The sequence below is a fragment of the Lissotriton vulgaris genome, chromosome 10 (genome assembly GCF_964263255.1).
Source record: "Lissotriton vulgaris chromosome 10, aLisVul1.2, whole genome shotgun sequence".
Classification (NCBI taxonomy): Eukaryota; Metazoa; Chordata; class Amphibia; order Caudata; family Salamandridae; genus Lissotriton; species Lissotriton vulgaris.
In genome coordinates, this window is record NC_141698.1 from 794,705,451 (window position 1) to 794,728,319 (window position 22,869).

The following is a 22,869-nucleotide window of genomic DNA, read 5'->3' on the forward strand; positions in this document are numbered from 1 at the left end:
TAAATACCGTCAGTGCATTAGATGCAGAATGTAACGTGATCTGGTGGTAAGCATGGTTCGAATCCAGTTTTGAAAAGTACTTACCACCAGACAACATCAAAATAATTTCATTGATATTAGAGAGTGGTCAACCGTCAGAGACAACATATTCATATGGCCGGGATGCCCGCCACCCCCTCCCAACACCAATTCCCCATGGGAGGAGACAGACACAAGTTTGAGCTTTTGGAAGGCGGGGGGGGGGAGTTACCCCCCCGGCCGTATTTATTAAAATATGAAACAAAATTTAAAACTTTAAACTAAAACGTTTCATACATTTATGTACAATTTTACTTTCATTACATTTTGATGAAGACATGTTCTTTGGCTAACCTTAACAGATCTCTAATACAAAGGTTTCCTAGCCGAGTCTAGCATCCTGAAAATGCATACATTCTAAAATAAAATTGTACATCCTAGCATTAAGGGCCAACGGCAAGGTCTTAACCGGTGTCAGATCCCTACTACCAAACTCCCGCCCTCACGGTGTAAGTGGCGCATGCGCAGAGGACTTTACCCTTGTTGCCAACTGTAACTTCCCTTGTCATGGGGGCCCCCTTTCACTCGACGCCATTTTAAAGGTCGTCCGAGTTCCCGTGTGAGGTATCTGTAAGAAGGACAGCGTGGACTCCCCCCCTTCCCCACACTCTCTTCTGCCGGAGCGGATATCCGGCCCCCGGGAAATTCGTAGGAGGGGCATATAGCCGTCCCCCCCTGGGAGGGGCCTATGGCCGTCTCCCCCTAGGCGACCCATCCATCGTGGGTGCCGCCTCCCCGTGGGAGGGGCCAATGGCCGCCTCCCCCCGGGCGCTCCCATTCATACTGGGTGGCGCCCCCCCTAGGGACCTTGAAATTACTGCTCACCGATCATGACCTTACCGCCACAGGCCGGATAGTTGACCGACTATCCGGCCCCCCCACACCTCCTAAAGGTCATGCCTCCTCAATCCCACTAGCCATGCTATGAAGTCTACTATGAGTAAATTATTCCCCGCCCTGGACAGGTGAACCCCATCATTCAAGTAAAAGTGATCACCCCGAATACACCCATGGGGAATGCTTTGCAAATGCGTGACACTCGAACTCTCACGGACAGTTTGTTTGGCGCTCGGGTGCAGAACGCTGAACCACACCGCGGATTTAGACCGCGTTTGATACCACTTCGAGGGTTGACCAACGGGCGACCCTCTGGAATAACCCATCATTTGACCGTTTCCCTTCCCCTTTGTCTTGATAAAGACCCGCCGCGACCACCAACTGGGGCGCAACTAGGGTCGAAACGTCTACGCTCTTACCTTGGCCAAGCTAAACTCCAGGAACCTGGACATTAACCAATTGGTTTTCCTTGGAATACTAACTTAAAAAGACTGGCCTCAAAAACGACAGAAAATACCTCGTTCTCTTCCTCCCCCGGTCCCCTCCCTGTGTGGTTTTATTGTAAATAATTGTTGTGTATATAAGTGTCACTGTATACATTGCACTTGTCACCTTAATCACTACTGTCACCATTCACGAATTTAAAATGTTTACTAGTAATGTAGTGGAATGAAGTAATTCCAGTATATCGTCTCTTTTTTCATGTTTTTAATACATATAAAAACTTTACATATCAGAGAGTGTTTTGCTTGTTGTATATCTAGGAGCTGTCCTCAGCCTCCTCCAAAGTAATTGTCTTCACTACCCCACGTAAATATAGAGAAGGCCTTTACCCAGTTCGCTATGGTCTCGTCGACCCTAAATTCCGCCATCTTGGCCCGCCATACGCTGGGGTGCCATAAATCTTTCTGGGTCTTTGCGTACTCTATCTCACGATGGTCGGTCAACAGAGAAAACATATTAACATATTTGTCCCCTCATATCATTTCCTTCGTGGCCGCCGGGATGTGTTGGGCCAACCTTTCGCGCCTCGAAGGCACTGAACTCTCCCCTACCATTGGCTACGGGTTCTTACCGGGTTCAACCGCCGTGTCTGCTGTCTTTTCTCGGCCAACCGCCGTCACTCCCGGTGCCACCTGTGGGGGAATAGAAGGAACATTCGCTGTCCCGGCTTCTCTTGACTGCCGTAACTGCTCAATTATTAATCTGGCTTCCTCGGCCGGATCCCCCGCAGCCACTGCCCCCCCAGTTTTCTTCTTAAGCCAGGGTAACACTGCCGCTAACTGAAGGGCCAGTTCTGGGGGCATCTGATCATCCTCAACCGGAGTTATTACAACGGGGATTGGTAAACCCAGATCCGGACTTGGTACCGGGCTGTCCACCTGTGTGACTGGGCCTGCTGGGGGTACCTCCGGGACTGGGCCCTCCCCGGAACCCGCCCTCTTCTTACTACGTTTCCCCCTACCCTCTGGGGCAACTCCCGGCAAGGCTGGCCCTATCACCTTCTTAGGCCGCCCCGGGAGGTTGTTCTGGGCTGCTATCTGCTTTTTAACCTCTGCTAAGCCCCGACCGATCGAATCCACTTTACCCAGTTTTCGGTCCATCACCGCCATTCGGTTCGACAAAGTGCGCAGTATCTTCTCCAACTTGGAGCTCTTTCCCGCTTTTTTGCCGGACATGACTTCGTTCACTTCGTTCGACTTGATCGACGAGGTCCTAGATACTACACACGCCTGATACTGAAAGAGAAACAACAAAGATTACAAGTTCTCAAAATTGCTGCTTGTTCCTTCGAGGCCTCACGAGCAACGAGTGGTGCAGCCTTCAGAGCACTGGAACAAGAGGACGCTTCCTTGGATTCCCGCTCTATTTATCTGTCTGCGGGAGGGCGGGGGCCCTCCTCGGGTACGCCCATCTGGGCGCGGTCTTCCGGGCGGGTGTCTAGGACAACCCTTTCTGGGCGGGAAGGGCGTGCTCTGGCTATGCCGCTTTGGGCCTACCAGCCGAACCACGCCCCCCGCCCAAAACGGTTTCCCGGGGGGAGCGGGGCACCCATCCATACGTTCGGGGGGACCGAGTGGTCTTCCCTTTCCAATTCAGGCTTTGCAGGTCCACAGAAAATCTCACAAGGCATCATATTTCTGAGGACCACAGGAGAGATCCATTCTGCAGCTTCGATCGGTTCCATCACACATCCTTGAAAGTCTGATTTAACATGGTTTTCCATTCATCCTGATGGCTATCTAAACTTGCTGAGCTGTATGCCTAACAGGTGCAGCACTCCGAATAGGATTTTATGGATGTAAACCGTTGCTTTCAGGTCTCCTTCCTAATAAGAACTACACCTGAACTCTCCTCTCCAACTACCTTGACTTGATCCAACGCGCTTCAGTTTATACTAGAGTTCTGTGCCCAACCTAGAATGGCTGTATCTGATACTGCAATGTACATCTTGCCATTTATTTCTAGATTTTAATTTTGACTGATATGCATCCCATATCATAAATGTAAGCTTCTTGATAGCCTCTCAAGCTTACATCTTTGGGTCTCAGAGTTGTTCTTGCTTAGATGTCAAAAAACAAGTCCTTTAGCCTTATTGGGTACAATGCCCCACATCTACCATCAATGTAGTTGATTTAAAAAACTGATTCAGCCTTCTTCTTCCTGCCCAGGTGATTTTCTGGATTTCTTTGATTACCATTGCCATCACCCTCCATTGCTCTCCATGCAGTGAACTTCATCGCTCTCCGCACTGAGCCCCTTGCCATAGTTCTTGCCCACATTTTCCTCCATCACAGAAATCTTTCCTCTGTTTACATCTTAGAGTTAAAACCTTGCTTCCATGCTTGCAACACTCTTTTCTTGCAACAAAACAGTTCTTTGAATAAACAGCATGTAGACTACTGCCACTTCTGTGACAGCATCTTGTTCCCCTATGCTGAACATTTACACCTACTCTAATTGATTTGCCACAATAGTCTATATTAAAATTCAAGACAGTTTTTCTTTTCAATTCCATTCACATTGTCAGACTTTTCATAATTTTCTTGCACCTCTTATTTCCAATCCTTGCATTTCTCTGACATACTTTTCTGAGTCCTTCACCATTTTCACAATCAAGAAGGAGGGATTGTTGGCAGCCCACAGTCGCTCTTTCATTGTACTTTTAGTTGACCCATTACTAGCTCCTCTGACATAGTTCAGAATTGACATTTTGTAGTCAACTCATGCAATATGGCCACAAATGTATCTAGTTTCAACAGGTTTATGGAGCTGTGTATAAAATCAGTGCCGACACATTGTCATATTAACAGATTCGACAAATGTCTTCAATTGTAACTATGATTATTTGTAGACATATAAAATGTAACTGCCTCTGTCATCAAAAACATGTGGCATGTACTTAAAGACATGAGGCCTTTACTTACAAAGAATACTAAATAACAAATCCTTCTTCCTTGCTAAATGTAAATGTAAACCATTTATAGTCTTTAGATAATTCTAAAAAATGTCTATCTAGTGTTCCAAATCTATGGTAGGATTTTCTGAAAGCATAAAAAGAGAATACATGAAAGCCATTAAATAAGTCAAGTATTTTGTCTATATTCTTTAAGTTACTGGAGGAGGTTGTGTCAAGAGATATTGAATACATATATTAAACAACCAAAGAGTGACTTAGTGAATGAATAAGATTAGTGAGTGAGGGTTCTTCTAAAAAGAAAAAAGTTTTTTTCATTTGTCTAATCACGAGGGCATGGTATGCCCCTAATGGGAGTGTTTTGCCTTGTTGTGGGTGTATAATCTTTATTTATGACAGTTGTGAATAGCTTACCTTTGGTGGTCTGTCCAAATCTGTCTAAGAAAATTTACTAATCTTATTCATTCACTAAGTCACTCTTTGGTTGTTTAATATATACTTTAAATAGGGGTACGGGAGTGACTGTAATAACCCTGACTCTCTTGTTGGTAATACTATATTTAATAAATAGCCTTCATTCAGTCCAAAGCAGGTAGAGGTGACAAATGTCAATTTTAGTTCTCCAGTGTTTATAGACTTGGTATTAGAGGAAAGTGACATGCTGAATAAATTAGGATTAAGAATAGTGCAGGCAGTTCAGTTAGACATTTTCCACGTAGATCCTCCCATGTTAGTAATGGATGCCAGCTTAAATCAAAAACAGCTAAACTTGGTGATTGGGAGGAGGCAAGTCCATCCCAACCACGAGAGGAGGGGTATAATCGTGGTACCCTAAAGGTAACTATTCTGTCCCAGCCAAGAGAGTGATTGACAGATCTGGTCCCTCTACTCAAAATGTTTGTGCCGCTCTAAGCAGTGATAGTGTCCTTACCTGAGGGGGGACAGGTAAACTAGGTTCTTGCCTCACCCACCAGCCTGGGGGTTATTTCCCAGAATGTATATGGGTTAAGGAGCTTAATAAAACATTAGATCTTACACATTCAAGGGAGGGAAATTAGTTAATCTGTTTCCAGGAGACCTGGTTGGTGGGTGATTAGTTTGACCAGAGTGGATGTATGCAGCTTGCAAAAGATGTGACCAAATTGGGCCATGGGTAGTTGAGAGGTGACTAATGGCTAGGTGTGAGCGGGAAATCCGTTACGCTCGCGGATTTTGCGGATTTTTGGGAAATCCGCAGTCCGCGAATTTTGCGGATTTCCCGCAAAAATCCGCAAAAAAAAAATCCGCGAACGTAACGGGTTCAAAAGTTGAACCCCCACTCGTGCAACTATTTTACAATGGCGCCAGAAAGCTGCCAGAGCCGTTGTAAAATAGTTACAAAGTTAGCTGGCACAGGAACCACTAGATAAAACGAAGCAGGTGCTGCTTTATTTTATCTCAGTGCTTCCTGTGCAAGCTAACTTTGTAACTATTTTACAACGGCGCTGGCAGCTTGCTGGCGCCATTGTAAAATAGTTGCATGGCTGGGCACAGGTCAGGTCTGCAGCTCACTCAAGGGACCCCTGCGCCCTTCGGGGCGATTGCATAGTAACACACACATGGTCGCTCGAACTAGTTGATGCTCAAATTCAGTGACTCATTCATTAGCCCAAAAACAATCGTGAGCGTCGTCGAGGCTGGACAGGTGTGCCTTCTTCCCAAATCTACCGTGGAAAATCAGCTGTGATGCTGGATAGGCTTTGCATCCTTGACTTTCAGGAGCGCAATACCCGAGCTTCTTTCTCTTCATCTGCTGAACTGATCTTTCTCTGACCTTTTATTCACACAAGAGGCACATACCCTACTGGGCACATTGTGTTCGCACGGGTTTCTGCAAGTTCGCACGCGTTTTGTACAATTTCGCAATTTGCGAAATTGTACAAAACCCTCGCGAACTTGCAGAAACCTGTGCGAACATAAAAAAAAATCCGCTAATTCGCGGGAATTCGCAGATTTTGCGGATTGCGAGTTTGCAAATCCGCAAAATTCGCGAACGCGAGATTCGCAAAATTCGCCCATACCTACTAATGGCATTGGTATCTACTAAATGCAGTAAGGGGGCAAAAATCACAGAGATAAGTAGTAATTGGCTAGTAGCTTGTTCCACTGGATCTCTATGCGGGTTGTCTACAGCAAAATAATTTGATAGTTGTGAATGTCTATATAAATCCAGGAAAGTCTCACAAGGAGATGTGGGAGGCGTTCCAGAGAGATCTGAAAGATTTGGCAGAGGTACCAGGGCCCCCCCGATTCTCGTCCTAGGGGACTTTAATCTGCACCTTGATCCAGGTAAGGTCAATTATGGGGTTTTAACAGTGGTGGTGGGTTCATTGGGGCGTTGCCCCACTAATTCCACATGGCCACAGCAGGGCCACATTCTTCCTCATTAACACTGACTCAGACTTCATCATCCTGACTCGAAATAGGGCTGGGCCACGGCGAGTCACGTCAGTCAGGACGCTGAAGGGGGGGGGGGGCAGCACTGCAGGGTTAGGTTTGTTTGACTGACAGCAGGCAGCTGCAGGCCCAGTGCGCATGTTCGTGTTTGGGCTGGTCATTTTTCTGGCCAGCCCGAATATGCCCACTTGTACTAGCCTGCATCAGGAGAGCGAGGGTTGCTGCTGGCCAGAGGCCACAGCCCCAGGTCTCCTATGGGCGGGGACAGCCCCTGCTCAAGCTAATACTGGCACTGCTGAAGCAGCATCTGGATTGGTTGAGAGGGGTTGCCACCAGCCACTCATGCAGAAGACGTGAAGGCACCAATGCGGACCCGGCCTAGGAGCAGACAACAGAGGCGGCGCAGGTACGTTTTCCTAATTCATTTTTAACACCCCCCCCCTCATATTGTGACTCAGCACCGAAATCTGTTTGAGGCATGCTTGTATGTGCGTGTGTTTTTAAATGACTCCTGGCCATCGAGCTGGCAGGCCGCGGTAATACTGATTCCCCCAAACCATCATCCTTTGTGGCTGTGTCTGCTGGAGTAGTGATTTGAAATGTGCTTTCTCTCTTGGGTGGCTTTTCAGTGGCTTAATCCAGTGCAAACAACCTCACACTGATGCAGGAAAGGGACGTCAGGTTTAGACAAGGGAACAAGAGCTTAGAGCTGAATCCTTCTTCACTATCGCCCTGTCACCAGGCACCGCTGCCTTTGTTTCGAGGGTCAAACGGCTGGGCCCACATTCTGTGACAGATCTTCAGACACCCGGTCTTCTGTGAACTTATTGTTTGCTTTTGACATTATTGTGGTGCTCTTCCGACCACGTCCTCTGACGGCAGCGCTAGGGCCTCGGCCTCGTGCCTGGCGGTAGGCAAAGTAAGAAAATTGCTTTCTGTGCTTAAATGCAGTGTCACAAGGTAAGCAAGTCAAGTCAAGTCAAGTCAAGTCAAGAAATGTATATAGCGCGCTACATACCCAGAGGGTCTCAAGGCGCTTGAGGAAGGGTTGGGAATTAATTGTCGAATATCCAGGTTTTAAGTTGTTTTCTGAATGTAGGGTGGTTCTGAGTGAGGCGAAGGTGAGTGGGAAGTGAGTTCCAGGTTTTAGCTGCCAGGTAGGAGAATGATCTGCCTCCCATGGTGGTTTTGTTGATACGGGGTACAGTTGCAAGGGCTTGGTTGGAGGATCGAAGGTGGCGGAAGGGGGTGTAGAAGGAAAGTCGTGAGTTGAGGCATTCGGGTCCAAGTTCATAGAGTGCTTTGTGTGCGTGGGTTAGGAGGCGGAAAGTAATCCTCTTGTAACGGGGAGCCAGTGGAGGTTTTTCAGGTGTCCAGAGATGTGGTCTTTGCGCGGGATGTCTAGTATGAGTTTGGCTGATGCGTTCTGGATGCGTTGGAGTTTTTTCTGGAGTTTTGCGGTGGTACCGGCGTATAGGGTGTTGCCGTAGTCCAGGCGGCTCGTGACCAGTGCGTGGGTGACCGTTTTTCTAGTTTCGGTGGGGATCCAGCGAAATGTTTTTTTGAGCATGCGAAGAATATTGAAGCAAGAAGATGAGACGGCGTTGACTTGTTTGTTCATAGAGAGTGAGGAGTCCAGGATGACACCTAAGTTCCGTGCGTGGTCCGTCGGGATGGGTGCTTTTCCAAGGGACTCTGGCCACCAGGAGTCATCCCAGGCGGAGGGGGAGGTGCCTAGGATAAGGACTTCAGTTTTGTCTGAGTTCAGTTTCAGACGGCTGTGCTTCATCCACTCGGCTACTTCTTTCATTCCTTCATGTAGGTTGGTTTTGGCGGTGTTAGGGTCTCTGGTGAGTGATAGGATCAGTTGAGTGTCATCAGCGTAGGAGATGATGTTGAGGTTGTGTTGGCGAGCGATGGTTGCAAGGGGGCTCATGTATACGTTGAAGAGGGTGGGGCTGACTGAAGATCCCTGTGGCTTGCCGCAGATGACTTCGGTGGCTTCTGATTTGAACGGAGGAAGGCGAACTCTCTGAGTTCTTCCGGCGAGGAACGAGATGATCCAGTCCAGTGCTTTTCCTTGGATTCCGATGTTTCTGAGGCATTGTATTAAGGTGCTATGACAAACTGTGTCAAAGGCTGCGGAGAGGTCGAGGAGGATTAGGGCGACTGTGTCTCCGTTGTCTAGCAGATTTCGGATGTCGTCTGTTGCTGCGATGAGTGCGGTCTCTGTGCTGTGTTTGGCTCGAAAGCCGGACTGAGAGGAGTCGAGGGATTTGTTGGTTTCGAGGAAGGCGGCAAGTTGGTTGTTGACAGCTTTTTCAATGACTTTGGCAGGGAATGGGAGGAGTGAGATGGGGCGGTAGTTTTTGAGTTCGGTGGGGTCAGCTGTGGGTTTCTTCAGAAGGGCGCTGAGTTCGGCATGTTTCCAACTTTCCGGAAAGATGGCGGAGTTGAGGGAGCAGTTGATGACGTCTCGGAGATGTGGTGCTATGATGGAGTCTCCTTTGTTGAAGATGTGGTGAGGGCAAGGGTCTGTGGGGGATCCTGAGTGGATGGAGTTCATCAGGCGGATGGTGTCCTCAGTGGAGATTGGGTTCCAGTAATTGAGGATGTTCAAGGGAGGTGGGGGTACTGCAGCGGGTAGGGTGGGTAGGTGTTCGGGTCGATTGTCGAAGCTGTTGTGGATGTCTGCAATCTTGTTGTGGAAGAATGAGGCTAGGGAGTCGCAGAGGGCTTGAGAGGGGGTGATGTCGTTGGAGTTGGCTGAGGGGTTGGTAAATTCCTTGACGATGTTGAATAGTTCCTTGCTGTTGTGGGCGTTGCTATCTAGTCGGTCCTTGAAAGCGGCTTTCTTGGCAGACCGGATTAGTTGGTGGTGTATACGGGTGGCATTTTTGAAGGCGTCCTTGGTGCTGGTGTTTGGGTCTTTTTTCCAGGCCTTCTCAAGGGAGCGGCAGAGTTTCTTGGATTTCTTAAGATCATCGTTGAACCAGGAGGCCTTCTTGCTGCCTAGTTTGATTTGACGTTTTTTCAGTGGTGCTAGGGTGTCGGCACTGTTGGAGAGCCATTGGGTGAGGTTAATGGCTGCTTGGTCAGGGTATGAGGAGTGGGCTGGGGGATTTTGAAGAATTGATGAGGAGATCTGGTCGATGGAGATTTTGTTCCAGTTTCTTCGCAGAGTGGGTTGAGGATGGTCGGTGATGCTGACAAGTGTAGGTGGCCCTGTCATTCTAAGTTACAGTAGCGGAAATTCCTCACTAAGTCATGGGGGTTCCTATGAAGTTGATAACGAACAGCCTGCCCACCTGTGGCTCTGTAATGGACATGTCTTTGGGAGGGATCTTTATTAATGTAATAACTGCATTTTCACCATTGCTTTATTAACATTCCTGCTTTCTCAAATTTGCTTGAAAATGCACCATTAGTCCACTCTTTTTTCAAAATTTTCTCGGGTGGAGAACCCCATGGACACCCCTTAGGTTGTTCCGGCTCGCTACGCTCGCTTGCGTGCTAAATAAGTAGGGGATAGATATCTCCCTTCTCTCTGATAGGGCGTACTTCCGGCTGCTGGCAGTCTTTTTATAGATCGTTTTGCCAAAAATCCTATTTATGTCCCACGGTCCTATTTGTAGACAGTAGCGTGTTGTTTATCGAACACCACGGAGGCTGCACGCGGGAATCGAATTCTTCTAGCCTTGAAGAGGCAGCGACTGTAAAGACTGAGAAGACCAAGGCACCCTCTTTTAGTCTTAGCGCGCCTGTCTGAATTTTAATTGGTGCTACTGTTTCAAATTCCAAGCATCGGAACAATTCTACCGCGTGCAAGCAAGACAATTTGTCTTTTCTAAGACTGATATATAATGAAGAAATACATATATCTACTCCTTGAAGTGGCAGTATTTAGCATCTACAAATAGGACCGTGGGACATAAATAGGATTTTTGGCAAAACGATCTATAAAAAGACTGCCAGCAGCCGGAAGTACTGAGAAGAGAAGAGAGAAGGGAGAGAAGGGAGATATCTATCCCCTACTTATTTAGCACGCCTCATTTAAAGTTATCTGGGGAAGACAGCTAATATTTTTCCTGAGGAAGACGGCTGTATGATAATTGGTCCGTCAAAACGCGTTTAGAATTGGGGGAGAGAATCCATCTTATAGTAATCAAGGAGTATTCTGACTGGTGCTGAATATACCTTTTGAGTATCTCCCTTTGTTTAGCTTTAGGAACTTATTTGATGAACTTTAGTGTATAATTTGTTCCCATATATATTGTCTGTTTTCCCTTGATTGATACACTTTTTAATCTGTTTTTTAATTCATTTTTAATTATAAAAATAAAACTGTGCATATTGAATTTATTTGTCGTTTCAGAATTTGGCTAATTATTGTATTGCTCTGAGTATGTTTGAAGTATTGTTGTATGTTATGTCATTTTGTCCTTGTTAATGTGCCCAAAGGGAATCTCTCTTTTTTGACAAACCCCATGGGAACAGTCCAGCCAGTCTAGCTTGACTCCAATGTCATGAAGAGCACAGGTCTAGAAAGTTTTGAGTAGGGAGCTACCCTTTCTAACAGGAAAAGGATTGGGTCAACAATCATATAAAATACAGAGCTCCTTCTCCTGAATTTTATGAATCATAGGTGATGTTCATCCCTTAGGGGACGTTCACATTAATGGAAAGGATTTGCAGTATTGTACGGGTTACCAAATTTACAACTAAAAATCTATAGGACCCAAAAGTACCATGAAAAACTTCATAAACACAGAATTTTTTTTTTTTGTAAAATGTCATTCATTTATTTTATAAAAGTTAAAATTCATAATAACACAATTCTGTTATACGGAACAACAAGAAATACACATTCAATTTTTGCAAAAATTATCACTCTATGTTAAAAAAAGTTTTGAAATTAAAAAATGCTGTTATAGCATTGTCTCCACAAACATATTAAAACATCATATTTATTGATAAATCAATTATATAGGAACAAACTGTCTGTTCCTATATATTCCGATTCATACCCCGACCACCGTAGAGCACTCTCACTCTATTTGCAGAACTGTTAAATTTACTCTTGCCCTTTGTATTCTGTTTTTATCTAGTCTCCACCCGCTCAACCTACCTAGCGTCCAATTTACGCCTTTACATCTCCAGCCTCCAGACGCTGCTATGTTTACCGTATTATATCCAGGTAAGCCCTCCTATGAGACCTCCACCTTCTGTGCATACATTTTTGTATCTTTGCTAGTTTCGATGTCTCCCCTCTGAATTATACTCTATTATTCATCCAGTGCTCTTCAAACTAAGGAAGCTCTCGCCTTTCAAATTTGATCGACCGTTTTTTTACCACAGATCAGCAATCTACATGTATACTAGGTAAGTAGACTCCAACCATCTGTCCTTGTATCTTGTTCCTCTATCCCGAACAAAGGCCCTCCTTTGAAATATGCTTTACTTTTCATTTAGTGCCCCCCTAACTAAGGAAGCCCGCGCCTTTTAAAAATTGATCGCCCGCTACCCAATCGCTGATCAGTTTCTCACCTGGATACCAGGTAAGCAGACCTACCTGCCTGTCTTACCTAAAGAAAAAACCCGCTCTATTCCCCCTCCTAACGTCTTAACTACAGTAGGAATTTCTCTATCTTCCACTCTTTCAGTGTGATCCTTCTTCCACCCATCGTTGAGAACCATTACCACCTATTTCTATGATCCTCCAGAAAGGACCTTGTCCTCTAGAGTCCTCAACCCTCATTTCCCTCAGGTATGATCCTAGAATCTAACCCCCCATAGCACCCTTCATGTCTAGTAAGGGAACCTTAAACATGATAAAATGCAATAGGAAGCATGATTGATAAATGTCTGTAGTATGATTGGAAATTATGTGTCTTCACCGTTCTAACCCCGGTGGTTTGGACTGTTTGCCAACCCCCGGGGTATCCTATCCCGGGAGCTACCTATGAATACCTAGACCGAGACCTCTGTTTGATGTACCACATAGACCCTTATAACTTCTTCTACTATAGGAAATTTTAAGAAAACTTAAGAAAATCTTGAAAATATGCTAACCTATGTCATGTAACATTCTGTGCAATATTAAACTTTTTAATATGTGATATACTTAAATACTCTTTATTTGTACTCTTTCAGCTTGTGTGTTCCCCTCCCCACTCTTCTCTGCCAGCCCTGACGAAGGTGCCCCTCACTGAAACGCGCATTGGCGTTATTACGGCGTTTGCCATCAGGAAAGGCAACAATATTCCATCTCCTTGCCTCTCATAAAGTGTACCCACGTCCATGCAACCATAATTCCATCTCTGTTTTGTTGCAGGCTTTATCTTTATTATCTGTATGAAGTGACTGAATGTGTTAGAGTATGAATACATTTTTAGACTAAAGTGCCTGTTGAGCCCCCTGTTTTATCTCCCGGAGTGAGTGGAACACTGTATACCTTGCCTATGTTTTCCTTATGTTTATCCTTTATAATTTTATCTTTAAAAATGATGAACAGCACTGATGACTATTTGAATTTTTACATGTATAATCCCTGAACACCTTGTTAATATGACTAAATGCACTAAATCAACAAAAAAATATATATATATTTTCTATGATCCTTTCTGTGGTCCATTCGTCCCCTTGGTCTTAGGTACTCTCCTGACTTTCCTCCCCCCAATCAAAAGCGGATCCCACCTGGGACCACCACTGATCATTCCTGGCAGGGTGACTTTTTCTATTGGCTCTTGAAATTTCCCCCCCCCCCTCGTTCCTGCCTACATCATTCATTAGTCTCGGGGAACCCCCTTCTATTTCAGAGTGTTCCACTACCAGGACATGTAAAACTTCAAAGTACATGTCCAACCTTTTAATTACAATGCACGGTTTGACCAAGACAGATATACCTCTCATGTCTAAACCACATCTTTGTACTGTTTTAAGAAAAGATTTTTTATGATTTCGACTCTTGACAAATAAGAAGGAATAAGGAATAAAAAAAGGATTGGGTCCACAACGTCCAAGGCCAGTATTCTGGGTCTGCTCTACAAATCTATTCATACACTTTTTCTGCCCTGAGGAAGTTCCTTTAACAGGAATGAAATGCGTTGGCTGTTGTCAAGTTGTTTTTATGAAGAAAAATAAAGAACTTTTTGAAATAAAGTGACTAGTCTGTGTCTTCATCCCTGGTGCTGCCTCCACCTTTGCATTGAATTTTGTCTCTGGATTCCCAGTGGGACCGAGCTGCAACAGGTCACCGGGTGGGCTGGCACAGGACTTCACTTTAAAAGGGACTTATGATTGATGTGCTCAACACAGAGTCAGCTGTAGGTTCATTTTGTTGAAGTAGATTAAATATGTCAATCAGGTATAAGCCATTTTTTTCATGTTAAAGGAGGGAGCGCAAACACTTTAGCACTGGTTAGCAGCAAAGTGCACAGAGTCTTTAGACCAACAAAAATGAATTCAGAAAAAATAGGGACATGAAGGCAAGAGATTTGGGGTGACCCTGCAGAGAGGACAAAGACCAACAAGCAGTGTTTAATTAGTAAAATATTAAGTGTCAGGCCCCTCTCAGGAAGCCACGGCTGCTTGAACCACCCATTGCCCCTGCCAGTTCTACCAACAATACTACTGACACAACTACTAACAATCCCACTCCTACAAGTCTAACAAATCAGTCTATTCCAGGCCACCGAAAGCTATAAGAATGGTGTAGAATATTCTGACATGTCATTTTTAATATATATCTAATTATCACACACTGTGATTGTGCTCATCTCAAAATTAGACAGACAGTGCCACCATGTGGTGTACGGATATTAGTGTCTGTGCTGAGAAGTATGTGCTGATGCGGAGCACCGGAAAACACTGGCTCAAATTAAGCATTGCCAACAAGATTCAAGGAGGTAGTATTAGAAACCTCAGTTCACCAAATTTGTCTTGGAGAAAAGTGAATAGATGATGTTACAGATGGACCTTTATTATTCAACACTCCCTAATGTCCTTTTTGCTTCACCTTTTCAGTAAATGTAAATATTTGAACAGCAGACATTTAATTGCAGCTTGTTGTGGTCAAAAGGACAGCATGAAAAGTGGAATGTAGCTGACCCCACACTTATGTCAAGATGACAAAACCTGCCCACATTCAAGCACTCAATTAGGAAATTAATTAGTAACCTGGAGCCAGATGAACAAAAGTATTTTGAGGTCCTAAACTGGCCAATTCGCAGAATCAGCTCATTTACAAACACAAAAAAGCACTTTAGTTCACATAAATCCCAAATTGTGTCTCAAACGCGATAACAAATCGCAATTTGGAATTTCGAATACATACCAATTTGAGGTTAGAAAGAGGTGTGTTTAGGGCGCCCCTTCCAAATATTGAATCTGAATGGATATTTGAATATTTTGCAACCAAATTCCAGTCACAAACCATTAATATTTTATCAACACCTCAAAGCAGGTGGTAACCCTTTCGCAAATAGAAATGGGCCTACAAAGGACCCCCTTTCCTTTTAGAATGTAATTGTTTAATTAACTTTTTTGAAACATATCCCAGTTTCCTTTAAGGAAAATGGGCTGCGTTTAATAAAAATGCTTTACTTAAAAGCAATGACTGCAGCAGGCCACCATTCTTGTGATGACTGCAATTCCTAGTGGGTCACAAACTGTGACCTACCTCGTTAATATTAATGAAGTAGGTTGATTTGCTACCCACTAGGAATCACATCAGGAATTGTGATTTTCTAACTGTGATTTGCCAGGTATCGCATTAGGAAATTCAAATAGCTAAAGTTTGTACATCTGGCCCTTAATTAGGCAATACTCAAATCTCTTCTGTAAACAATACTAAGAAATGACTTTAAACACAATTTGTGAAATTTAGTGACCCTCCATCTCTTTGTTTGATCTTCACTTATACTTCTTACTCTGTTCAGCCTGCATTTTTTAGAGGCAGTCTCTTGCATTCAAACATCAATTAATCAAATCTCATACTCATTCTTGACCTGTTAGTCTTACTAGAGATTCTACCTGTAAAGAGCTTTTTAGCACTATGTCTTCTGGGGGGATGCTAGTTTACCATACTTAAGGATGTCCTGTGTCTCCACACCGAGGATTCACAGGTCAGAAAATGATGCAGCAAGGTTTACCCGGTTGAGATGTGCACCCTGTCAAAGAGCAAAGCAAGGCTACTGACGAAAACCTTTGAAGCACTATAGAGAGAACTCAGAATGCTCCCCACAGGTCACAACCTTGAAATACCACAGACAACCTCCACATCTGCTTGCTCCATCCCTAACCGGCATTGAGGCTGACATAAACCCGCTGCTTGCAGACAGTGATAATGGTCAGTGACTAGTCCCTTAAATCAGGGAACATACATGAATTTTCACCCAGTATTCAGAGGTCCATATAGTTATTCCGCATTCCAAAGACTGGTACTCATAATGGCTGGACTTAGATGAGTGGATTATTGGTCCCCAATTAGTTGTATGCACTGTACAGGGGTTCCCTTCCTGCTTCTCTTCACCATCTCCTTCCCCATCTGAGGCCTATTTGGAAGCAGCTCAGTTATCGGTCATCTAGGTGAGGTGGGGGTGATGCAAACACATCTCAGTCAATGCTCAGATGTTCTGAGCTCTCAAGTTTCTCTCTTTTATATAAGAGTAGATCTTCCAGTCCAATACACAATTTTATACATTCTTGTATTTGTAGTCTTTCGGTCTACTAAGGAAATCAGGTACTACAAGTTTGGGAATGGAAAGAATGAAACTGAACTGAACTGAAGGAGCCTGAAAGGCTTGAGCTGATATCATAAAAGAGACAGTTGTTTACCTTGTCTTGAAAATTATACTCTTTCTTACCTGTATTGAAGAGCTTCAAGCTTTTCATACAGTCCTGGCCTATTAGTGGCTTCTAAAACATTTTTCGTTTTTTCCGTTTCAAACATTAGTTCCTGCATGAGAATGCAAAAGTTAATACATGTAAATGGACGAATCTTTGAATGAAGATTTATTAAGGCGAAGTGATGAATATTTTCCTATGTGCAATATCAAAACAAAAAAACATTATAGTGCTATACAAAATGTTAATAATCAAAATTATTATACAAAGTAATAACTTTTAGCTTTAATTTATTAGGTAAAGATAAAAAACAAAGTAAAATAGCTTACATTTTCACTACTAGATTGGCTTACAGATTTTCTGGATTGATTTGGTATGATTATCCAATCATGCTTCTATTGAATTCATGGGTGATGGAGCTTGTTTTACCAGTTTACTTCTTTCAGCTAGCACACTTTCTTATGCACTCATCATAGCTCCTGGTACTCTCGTACTGCATAATTAACATTAACTGTGAATGGCGGAGCATAATTTTAAGCATCATGCACCTAAACCCTCCTTTTGTGTTGTGTCTTTCCATCAGGCTGGCTTCTTGTGGATACCTGTTAATTTGACCAGGCGCGGCGTGCCCAACATAGGCTGCACAAATGTCAAATCCAAAATGTAAGCCTCTAGATTAAGTTTCTTCATTTAAATCTAAGCAAAAACGAAAAAATGATTGGAGCCAACTATAACGGAACATAGATAAGACCTCTGCTCAGAATGTAACAGGAAAGCAGTTTTTAGGATTGAAATGCTAGCTTTACAGCTTTTGTAAATCAGCTGTAATTGCACATTATAAAGTTAGGAGCAGCTGCTAACTGTGTAAATCTGAAAAGTAAAATGTTTTCCTACTTGTAAACAAAAAGTTAAAATACGTTTGGAATCCATGTTTTATACAAGTAACAGATTTAAAGTAAGATTTTGCCCTAAACAGCTATTAACAGCATGCAAATTACTATTGGCCCCACAGCAATTTGGACAATTCAAGATACGCCGGTGGGTTCAGACTGATTTAGCCCTCCCACCCATCAATTTTGTGCTATTATTTTAAATAATAAACATACATTAATCATCTTCATCGCCTAGTGAACACATCGAATAGTGTTTGCCTACCATAAAGTCTGCATTAATTTCATCAAATCTCTTTGAATCATCAGGAAGCTGGTTTCTAATGTCATCAGAGCCAATAAAGATGCTCTCTAGATGGGACCAAGTGCGCTGCACCTCCATCCAAATGAAAATGACAGCGTCTGCCACAGTAAGCCTTTTTTGCCAAGCTGAGACTTCTTCAATGAAATATTCTACATATTTGCTTTGCTGAATTGTTTGCAGCTGAACCTGAAAGGCAAAACAATTGAGAAACCCATTAGAGGTTGGTATTAAAAATGTGACACTTTAATAACATCAGTTTAGAATAGAATTATATATATATATATATATATATATATATATATATATATATATATATATATATATATATATATATATATATATATATATATATATTCTTGTATTCAAGGTCAGTGACATATTGGCATACTGTCAGCATAAACTCTGTAAAAGTTCTTTATTGATACCATTGACATCCCATTTGGAGCATTCGGGCCACCAATTTGGCTGACTCTTCACGACACACCAGCATGCACATGGATCATTAATCTGTATGAGGGCTACTTCCACACAAGATTGAGATTGTAAACAATTTTAATATATGATCTTTTATCTTATTATGGAAGGAAAATACATAGCTTTGTTAACGTTGGCGGAATTGCTCAGTGACAGCAGGAGATGGGAAGACATTTAAGTCCCTCTGTAAATGGTGTATGACACTTATTAGATGTAGCACCAACACATGTAGAAGGTGGGAAAGGTGATGTGAAGAAGAGACAATAAGGGTAAATGTGTATGATTGTGTATGGTGCGGTTAAGTAGTTTGAGCAACTCAAAATTGAAATGCTGATCACATAATTTTTTACATGCTAAGAAGTTTGTATTTTGTGAAAATGTCTGCAAATGTGGACCTCACTGGATTGTTTGTTATTCTGATCACAAGGTAGGCTGCAAATTGATCCATATATGGTAGTTAGCACAGTACTCTGTGTGTTGCATTGTGTTAAAGTTTTATTATCAGACGTCTGGATTTATTTATTTTTTAGTCACGAATAGGACTTGTGAGATTCTACATTATGCAGTTTGTTCATATATGTGAGAAAAAACACGATTGATGTTGTAAAATGTGAATCATGCAATGTATTCTTGTACGTCGGAAAAGATGTTTGATGTTGGAAAGTGCGTAAGGTAAGGTATAACCTCACATCAAAGTAGATCGTCAACATGTACATTTCATAAGTATTGTGATTCAGCAACTACTGCCCCCATCAACCTTAAACTTCTAGGGTATCCCAGCTGCTAAGCACGTCCTCTGGTGTCCGTCCCATTCTCTATTAAGAGCAGCATACTGCAACTTTTGTCTGCTGTGGCATTGTCTTGTTTGCAATTGAAAAACAGTCAGTAGGGCCAGTAGGCACCTGTACCAAGCCTGCTCAGGATGCAAAATGGTGCCTGCCTAGGGGAAGCACAACAGCTTACACTTGCTCCAGCACCCTGTATGCCACTGTGAAGAGAGTGACAAAGAAACTGATAGGTGTCCTGGCTCTCATTTATCCTCATGAGGGTGTAAAAGGGATGGGAAAGCTGACAGAGGGCTCATTGTCCTCATAGCTATTTGTGTTTTCGCCATCAGCAAGGGTCTTGTTTCAGTCTAAAATTGTTGCACATTTGCTTCTGCACAGTAGAGATTCTCAAATCAATACAAAAGCTTGAGCTGTTTTGCCTCTGAAGGTTTCCCCCTGTCCTTAAAGGAGACCACTGATGAAAATGAAAAACTCTAATCTAACAGGTTTCTGTTGTGAATGGTGGGAGAAGTCTTACAATTCATGGTACTATGGGATCTAGGCCTCCCCCGCCTATAACTCAGGATGGTCGTATAAATTGGAGCCGGCTGGCTGGATCACTTAATGGTGCTCCTACATTGGGGCCATTACTTAAACCTTACTATTCACAATAATTTAACAGTGGTTTTATGGAATGCAGTGGGTTTAATGAATAAACCTAAGAAACTGGAATTTTTAAACAGTTTTAGAGCTGATTTAACCTGCATTCAGGAATTTTGGTGTTACTCAGATTTTTTGTATGATCGATATTTTGTACTAAGTTGTACTGCTACCCCATCTAGCAAAGGGCGCACAAAGGGAGGGTTAGCTATCCTTTTAAATAATTATATTAAATGGAAGAACAATAGTTTTGAAGATTCCTTCAATCTCTTTCAAGTAGTAAAACTCTTCCCAATCTTGGGTGAGAGTGTGAGGGATCACATTTCAGTTGGAACTGTTTATATTCTTCCAGATGCACACTACAAAAAAATGCTATTGGATATTTTCACCTTCATAGGTGAGGCCATGGATGAGTGGGGTGAACGCCAGGTTATTTTGGTTAGAAACTTAAATTGTAAGGTCTCAAACCATTCTATTAATCTGTTTATGGTAGTTGGAAAAGAAGAAGTGCTACATAACCCCCCCCCCCCAACTCCTTTTCCCACCTAAATTGAGAACCGATAAGAGAGGACAACTACTTTCATTCAGAAAGAATGATTGTGTGATCGTAAAAGAAGATTTCCTTGTGACTCTTCTGCTCAATATACCCATGAGTCTTTGTTGGGATACTCTATACTTGATTACCGTTCTGCTTCTCATTCCACTTTTAATTTGTTATCTTATTTTAAAATATTAGATAGCCCACTCAGTGATCACATACTTTTACTCTTTTTTTCTAGAGGTCAGTATGCCCTCACTTGGGGCATAGTATATTGATCTACCCAATGCAAAATGTAAAAAGAATATGGTGCGAACACAATGCTCTTCCATTAAGATTTTGAACCTTAAAGGGCAATTGGAAAGGGTAGCTAATGACTTAGGCCTCTGGAAAACTTATGTTTTCAGCTTTTTTTGTTAATTTATGAAGCAGATTATAAACAAAGATCTCCAGATATATAACAAGCCCTCTTTTAAACCAATATGTTTGCCTCTCCTCTGTTTGAATGAGGATTCAATAGATTGCTTATGATTCCATTTGTTGCATTTTCAAAGGAAAAAGATAGAGTAATATGATTACTGAAGAGGAAAAGAAGACATTTAAAGACCAATTTAAAAAAAGCAAAAACTATATCGTAAGTAGATTGATGTAAGAGAAGCTGCATGTAGAAGGCTTTGGGTGGTCGTGATGGATATAAGCTGTTGTTACAGACACTGGGTGCAAAGATGGAAAAGGCTTGATGTCTTGTTTTTCCTTTTTTAACTCTTTTTTACACTTAGTCTGTTGTTTAAAGGTGTCCTCGTTGTGAGTGTACTAAGCACCACCAGAGATGGTGAGCTTGTCAGCAAGATAAGCAGGGGTGCTGGTCATGATGGCATTGTAAATGAATAAGTTAGTTCTGAAGATGATGCAGGCCAGCTAGTGGAACAAATGGAGTTACATCAGGAACACGGTGATAATATAATTATTTTAGGTCCTGGGTGACACGTGCTAGTGAGTGTAGGATGCCCTTAAGGGTTGCCAGTATGGAATCTCAGAGCCAAGTGAATTGGCAGGGGTTCAAAGCCATCAAGGTTCATGTCATTCAATGGAAATGATTGGAATTCTGTCATGGTTGGATTGAGCTTCAGGTAGGCGCAGCACGTTCAGGACAGGATAATGTGCAGGCAGTGCTTGAGGCATTGCATGTCGGAAGCAGATGAGACTTTAAAGTAGAATTGGGGATCATCGGCATACTAGTGAGTTTTGATGAAGTTATCGGTGAACAGAGTTCCAGTTACTCCAGGTAGAGGTTGAAGATGACAGGGAACGGTAAGGAAGCCCGGGAGACTCCACAAGTGATAGGGATGTTTTGGGACCTGGAGGTGCTGGTATCTGTTGGAAAGGTAGAAAAGGATCTGTAATGGACTTTGCGGGTGTATCCCATTCAAGATTTATGGGTGTGCATGAGATTGGGATGGTCAGCAGTGTCAAAGGAAGCTGTGAGGTCCAGCAATATCAGGAAGCAAAGGTTATCTTCATCCGAGGTTGGGAGGGCATTATCTACGAAGTGCACAGAAGTGGTTTCCATGCTGCAGAATGACCTGAGGCCAAACTGGTAGTCATGCATGAGATGGTTATCAGTAATGTAATCTTGGAATTGAACATAGACTGCATTTTCAATAGTCATGCTGATGAATGGTAAGCGAGTGATGAGCTGGTAGTTAGTGAGGTCATCAGGATCCAGCGTTGGTTTCTTTAGTGGTGGGAGGATCTAGAATTTATTGAGAAAGCATCCGCAGAGAGGAAGAAGCTCTCATGTTGTTCGTGTGTGCTCTTGTCTGATATAAGTTTGTGTTATATTGCCCATAGTAGGATTTTAGAGAAGTAGAACATACCCCAAAAGGCAAATGCATTTGACATCTCGTCATGAGGGGTTGGAGACAAGGATGAGGAGGAAAAATAAAAGAGGAGACAGATTGGTTGCAGAGAAGAATCAACAGGACATGCCATTAGACTAGGTATAGGTCCACCTTATGAACTAAAGAAATAAACAAGAACATGAACAGGACCCATTACCCTCATTGGTGAAACTAGCTAACTAGATAACTGGTGTCAGGTGCTATGTATTCCACACCTTAACCTGGGCCATACCTTGCCTGTAGTGCTGTACAGTTCTTCCAATGCCAAGATGCCATGCTGACCCAACTCATTCAGTCTGTGATTGTCAATCTCTCCTGACTGGTAGGGTCACTGAATCCCTCTCTGTTTGGACATGCCCTGCCAAACCTTCAACTGGACAGCTCTGTTGTGGAGGTCATTGATTAATTACTATCCCTACATCCAGCCACTACATCTCTGGTGTCCCCCACTATCCCAATATCTGGATCTCCTCATTGAACCCTTTCCCTGCCAAAAGTTACCCTCTGTGCTCTGATGCCCTTCTGTGCAGTACTGCTAGTGCATGTGCCTCACAAACGGTGAATGCTTTTCATCTGTGTTGATTTCAGAGATTTAAAAAGGTGAATGGCTGTTTCATAGTGTGTCTGTCGGTGTCTAATGGTGTAATTGGGTGTATCACTGTACGTATGAAGCATTTAATTATGCATGGCCATGTCATGATGTATGTGGCTGATTGATGG

General features: G+C 43.1%; 1 protein-coding gene across 1 annotated transcript in view; it reads right to left on the reverse strand.

Moving 5' to 3' along the window:
• DNAH11 (dynein axonemal heavy chain 11) overlaps positions 1-22,869 on the reverse strand; it is a 3,435,931-nt gene that overhangs the window by 2,257,323 nt on the left and 1,155,739 nt on the right. The window contains exons 27-28 of the mRNA XM_086939827.1: positions 17,771-17,995; positions 16,636-16,727 (exon numbers count right to left, since the gene is read on the reverse strand). Coding sequence (XP_086795953.1) covers positions 16,636-16,727; positions 17,771-17,995 — 317 coding nt within the window. The remainder of the gene's footprint in view (positions 1-16,635; positions 16,728-17,770; positions 17,996-22,869) is intronic.